Source organism: Coptis chinensis, chromosome 4 (assembly GCF_015680905.1).
Source record: "Coptis chinensis isolate HL-2020 chromosome 4, ASM1568090v1, whole genome shotgun sequence".
NCBI classification, from domain to species: domain Eukaryota; kingdom Viridiplantae; phylum Streptophyta; class Magnoliopsida; order Ranunculales; family Ranunculaceae; genus Coptis; species Coptis chinensis.
In genome coordinates this window covers 88,445,868-88,452,128 of record NC_141459.1, presented here as the reverse complement: position 1 = coordinate 88,452,128, position 6,261 = coordinate 88,445,868, and the positions used below count along the sequence as shown (strand labels likewise).

At 38.5% G+C, this 6,261-nt stretch overlaps 1 protein-coding gene across 1 annotated transcript; it reads left to right on the top strand.

Annotated features, from left to right (window-relative positions):
- The first annotated feature begins 5,390 nt into the window (after window positions 1–5,390).
- On the top strand, window positions 5,391–5,915 carry LOC147505468 (uncharacterized). The gene has a single exon (XM_086605556.1). It carries the CDS (start codon window positions 5,391–5,393, stop codon window positions 5,913–5,915), a length of 525 nt encoding a protein of 174 aa, XP_086461682.1.
- Window positions 5,916–6,261: the final 346 nt, after the last annotated feature.

Here is a 6,261-nt window from a genome sequence, read left to right as displayed (position 1 = left end):
GGTTAATTACGTTCGGTGTTTTTCTCCGACCAGACCTTAATCTCTTGCAAGTCTAAGTCTAAACACTACAACACTCCAAACAATCTTGATATATTAGTATAAACCTCTAACTGGAGATGCAAGGTATGGAAGAAAGGAATACCTGATAGCGTCCTTGCTTCGCTTATGAATAAGCGTCTTGTTTACGCGTGTTAGATTAATAAATAACAAGTTAGAACACTGAAAAACTTAAAAAAAATTGAAGTTTGAAACAAACCTGTAGAAATCCGGAAAAATTTAGCTTAGGCGCGGGTGCGCTCGCTTAGGGCGCGGTCGCGCTCCATGTAACTTGAAGTTACAGTGTTTTAGGGCGGGTCACGCTCAAGATGGGGCGGGTTAGCTCAAGGTTCGAGCTTTTGAAGCGCAGGCTCCGTTTGCGCGGTGCGCTTCGGTGTAATTTATAGTGAAACTTTTCAACGCTGAAACGGACAACCACAGTATGAATCAACAAGGGTGGGTGGGTTTAATGGGACTTAAAATTGACTAATTATACTATGAAAACAATGCTAAAGTGAAACTAAGATAGCAGCGGCGCCATTTGATAAAACATAAAATGATAATTTACCTACGAAATGAATGATGAAACTCAAAACGTAAGTAAACTAAAACTATTTACGGTCTATATTTATCAAAGTTTCTACTCTCAATTCTATCGAAATAGAGTGGAGTAACAAATTCGTTCCACTCCTAGTTCTCTAGCATGGAATGCTTTCGTAGTTAACTAATCGGTCTTAAGTCTAATGAGAGCTTTACGAAGGGTGTTATACTACGATACAATATGAAATTGATTATGTTGAATTTAAACTACGAATGCTATGGAAATATGATTGTTTTTGAATCTAGATAAAGGATTAGAGGGAATTGAATCCACCTCGAATCAAACTTAATAACCTAGCATAGATTCTTGTATCTCGATTCTCCGTTCTTACGGGCAAGAATTTCGAAGTTCTAATCCCTAGTGTTCATGGCATTTCTACCAAATACTAACTAGCATGTGAGGTCGTCCACCCATTCTTATGGCGAATCCGACCTTCTAGAGTGGAATAGATTCTACAACGCTTCTACACTATACCACTAAGTTTTCATCAAAGCTTCATCAACCCCTAATGGAGGTTTTAGCCTTGAGTCATCAACCCATCATTTCCCATTGAATTATAACTACACATCATATTAAAATTCTAACTTAACTAATTTAACTAACAATGTTTCAATCTACTTAAACTACGAAATGATAATCAACAAGAATTAAAACTAGATCTATAAATTGAAATAACAAAAATCGAAATTGACAAAATAACTATTTTATTTATCTAATCAATCAAGAGCAATGATTCAAAGACTTAATCTAAAACAAGAATTGAAAATGGAACTTAAACTTAATTAATTTACTGAAAACTAGATCTAGAATTATATATATTTTTAGGTCTAACTAGCTACCATTAACAAAGAGTTAAGCTTTTGTTTTTATATGTTCAGATCCAAAAATCGTGCATGGGCTTGGATCCATGTTTTGGGCCAGAGAATCAGGCCCAAAATCCAATACTTTTAGTCCAAAAAGGCCTTTTCAGCTGTAGTTTACTTCGACAGACTTTTCATCCACTTCTTTTCCTCTAATTGGGTCAAGGCTTGAACCATTGAAAATCTCTTTCCGAGCCGGTCGTTTTGACGTAAGGTAGGCCCAATTCCGAGGTCTGAGTCCAAAGATATGGTCTTCTGAAGTTCTGCTAACTTTGTGCACTGTTTCTGCCCGCGTGGACTTTGACTTTTCATCTTTTGACCGGGCTTTACAGAGGCTTTGTCTTCTTGAAAATTGGCCTTTAATCACAGAACTCCTTAGCAACCGACCTTTGTTCCTTTATCTCGCTAAAGTGGCACATTTCTGCACATAATGGACTTTGAAGCCTGAAATGCATAAAAACACGTAATCAGTATTAACTCTTACTTATTATTCACATAATTGGTCTAAAAGTACGATTGTTAAGGGGTTAAAACTACAGTTTTGGGCTCTTATCATCATTCATGGCACATTCAATGAATACCTTGAGTCATTCCCGCCACATTTAAGGAATACCTATCATAATACTAACAAGTCATTCATGGCACATTCAATGAATATCTTAGGTCATTCCCGCCACATTCAAGGGATACCCAAACCTACATTCTCGTACATTCAAGGAATACGACCAACCCACAAGGCGAATACCTTAGTTCCTCTCTAGGGCAGTCCAAACTATTGGGTCATTCATGGCACATTCAGTGAATACCCGGGTCATTCATGGCACATTCAATGAATACCCATCTATCACATGACATCACAAATCATAATATCTCATTACCAAATCCTGAAGCGTGGATAGTTCTAAAGATGTGGGCGACACATTAAAACATTATTATCACTTATAATTATACTAACATTACTCACGTCAAAACAGACCACACATGCAGAGAGTCATTTTGGCGCATCAAGGCAAATCAAGCACTTAAATATCATTGAATGTAAACAGACTTATAATCAAACAAATACAATTTATATAACCACACTCATATACACAATATCGTAAACAAATAGTTCATTAGCCCAAATTCAAGTACACACACACTAATGTCCAAAACAGATCCATATATACTAAAATCTATATTCATATACAACTTCTATCTCACACATATATATATTTATGTAGTCTCAAACAACAGTAATTTCTAACACAATCACATAGTTATCACACAAACTAATATATATATTATAGATATAGTGGTTGCACTTTTATTCAAAACTGCCTACGTATCCAAATCTTTCAGAATTGGAATCAAGCCTTTGTAGTTCTTAACCAATTCTCCAAATATTTTAATAATCACGATAAAAGAAAACATATAGATATCTTTTCATCCCACACCAATATTTCCACAATAGTAAGAATATATCGAAAGTATAATAACCACTGACCATCTAATGCCATTATGTAACCACCCAACTATATCCATTTTAAACTTTAGCTAATTCTAACAACCTTGTTAATCCGCACCTTGACAGACAACCCACCATTGGATCTGCCTAAACTTTGTATATGTCATTTAACTGGATATCAAGAATCTATGGATTAAATTTGAGGTCAATCCGATAATAGGTTGACCTCCATCTAAGCAGAAACAAAGGACTATGCCCATCAGTTTTCTGTTGTAGTTTCTACTACAACCAGTCCCACTAATGGAAGCCTCGACAGATATCAAGCCGTTGGATAAATCGAAAAATATAATATGGAAGACTACAATGTGTCAGGAAACTATGTATTACATTTCATACAAATCCGAGTACGGAAAGGTCACTATCTAAGCAGAAACAAAAGACTGCGCACTGCAGTTTTTCTGGTGTAGAAACACTACAACCTGTCACGCTTATGCGCGCCTCGACAGAAATCCAACCGTTGGATCTGTCTAAAGTTTTAATATGTCAGACTACAATGTCTTATAAAACTACAGATTAAATATGAACTCAATCCAATAATAATTTGACCTCCATCTAGTAAGAAACTTCTGACTGCGCAGTGTAGTTTTTCAGGTCACCCTTTTTTAGTTCATCTTCTTCTCAAATATTCCTAGTTAATATAAGTAACCAAACCTTACCAAAATTTAAGAGGAGAAATCCAGCACGCACAAGATAAGTGTATTAATACATACGAAATTATGCAATAGGAAACCAACGTGGAAATTACCCATTATATTTTAATTGTTAACCTTGACACCATATCAAACAACACTTGCATCATCCGTTCTAACCGATCTTTTGTCAAACCATAAGACATTAATAATTACAATAATAGATCGTAGAAGCGAATATATAAAAAGAAAAATCAACTCACTCGTGATACGCTCCTGTTGCCAGCAAATCCCCAGCAAGAAACCTCCATTTTCTTCCTTTTGTAAAACTCCCCGTCTCCACTATTTTAAAACTCTCTGTGTAAACACCATTTTTTCAAAAACCCCTTAAAAATAGGGAATGAGGTTTATCCTCTTTGCCCTATCTCTTTCTAATCTTTATCCTTTTTATGTTTATCTATTATTATTATTATTATTTAACTTTATATATATTTAATTAAAAAGGAGAATAAAAATAGGGGTGTTATAAATAACATAACATAGATCGATATTATGAGAAATATTTGGGGAATAGATTGAGAATTATAATGGTAAAGATGAGTTAATTAAGACTTTACAAAAAAATGAATACATAGTAATGATATATGAATTGTACCTTGTGGCGAAAAGAGGGTGGTAAAGGCTAACCAAAGCGTAACCCCGATTTTGTTCCATGTAGAACCATTGAATTCGGAGTTGAGCATCTTCTCCATTAACCAAATAACAAATTCGTTGTAAATGGTTACAATCGCTATCATACCCCACATCGCACTTGTAAGGGAGTAATATTCTCCTTCAGGAATATCAGGCACGTGCTCAGCAAGGTGGAAATACCGCACCGATCTCTGATAGCTCGCAGCGGCAAGCTACGAGATCGCTCCAAAACAGTTCGTATCATCATACAAACCGTTCTATAGCGTGACTCATCTTACCTTCTAGAAGCAATCATGAGGGAATCTACACGTACGCAAATCACTGCCGCCAGCTACTGACCACTACCGCAAGCTACTAAGCCAGGCTACTAATCCCCATCATTACAGCAGACCTATAAATACAGTTCTCACACGCCTTCACAATTTTGACCCTACATTTGTGTTGTTCTTTACACGTGTAGGGTGGAGATCCACTTTCATCACCTATAAATACCCTCCATATGAACTACGCCAGACCTGATTCTTCCCTCCCCCCAGTATCAAGAGAAGATACGTAGGCAGTTCACTCCTCAACGAACTCGGTCTTAACTATATTCTAATCCGTTCTCCTTCTCTCCCTTTGTATGTAAAGGAAATACCAAAATGCCCCTTTACATTGGCGCCGTCTGTGGTCTCGATTTCTTGAGAAACCACCTAACAAATCCTAACACCAGAAACCAAAATTCTCAAGCCCACGAAGCATGGCAAGCCTCGAAGCTCAAATCCAGAGTTTAGTTGGTCAGCTAGGAACGATGAATGAACAAATTACCCTGCTCAGGCAGGAGGACGTCTTACTTCACACGCAAGTCGATACTCAGACTCCACCTCCTCCCCTAGCAGACGACGGCATCAATGAAGTTAATCAATAGATCAACGAATTGTCACAACGGATCGACCAAAGCGCTGTCAAGAAAGACGCCACCCAGATTGTCGAGAAAATGCTGAAGACATACTGCACATCTCCGTTTATTGTCAAAGTACTAAGTAGAGCTTCTCCTCCAAGATTTCATACAACCACACTTTCCAATGTACGATGGCAGCGCGTGTCCTGGCCAGCATGTAGCCCGCTACATTCAAAGCCTGGCACTCTACAGCACACCTGAGTTTGACCATCTTCATTGTCGTCTGTTTCCCGCCAGTCTCAAAGATGGCACACTCGATTGGTTCTTTTCACTTGAGTCAGACTCAATAAAGACCTTCGAGCAACTCACTGATTTGTTCGCTAGTCAATACGTCCACAATAGACGCAAGAAAGCTGATCTCGATTCGCTGTTCCAACTCTCACTGGGCGAAGACGAAACCATTTGTGAATTTCTTGGTCGATTCAAAGCAGAGCTACTATGCATGGAAGCTGGCCTGAAAGAATCATTTGCCACTTTGGCATTCTCCAACGCCTGTCGCGTGTGCAACACGGCACTCGCCAGATCGTTGATGAAAGAACGACCCGAGACGTTATCCGAGCTATATGCTCGCGTGGACAAGTACATTAGGCTACAAGAAGGACTGAGGCGCCATGGCCTACCAGAAGAAGAAGAAGTCGCAGCAATTTAGCATAAAAAAAGCGACCCAGACAACAGCCACAACCGCAAGAACGGAAGTCAGGAAATCGAATAAACAATGATCGTGAGTTCACAGTTCTCACACGATCTCCCAATTACATACTAGAAAAAATCAAGCGAGCTGCATACTACCGACCTGATGTACGGCAATCAGCAGATCGACCTGACAAGCCTTACTGCGCCTTTCATCGAGCAAAATGTCATGAGACCGATGCATGCTGGGGGCTAAAGCATTATCTTCAAGACCTCATGGAAGCTAGACACATCAAGCAGTACACCAACATAGCTGATGGCGATCTGCGCCATAAACTGATAGCTCGTAGGCTGCGCAGCCAAAC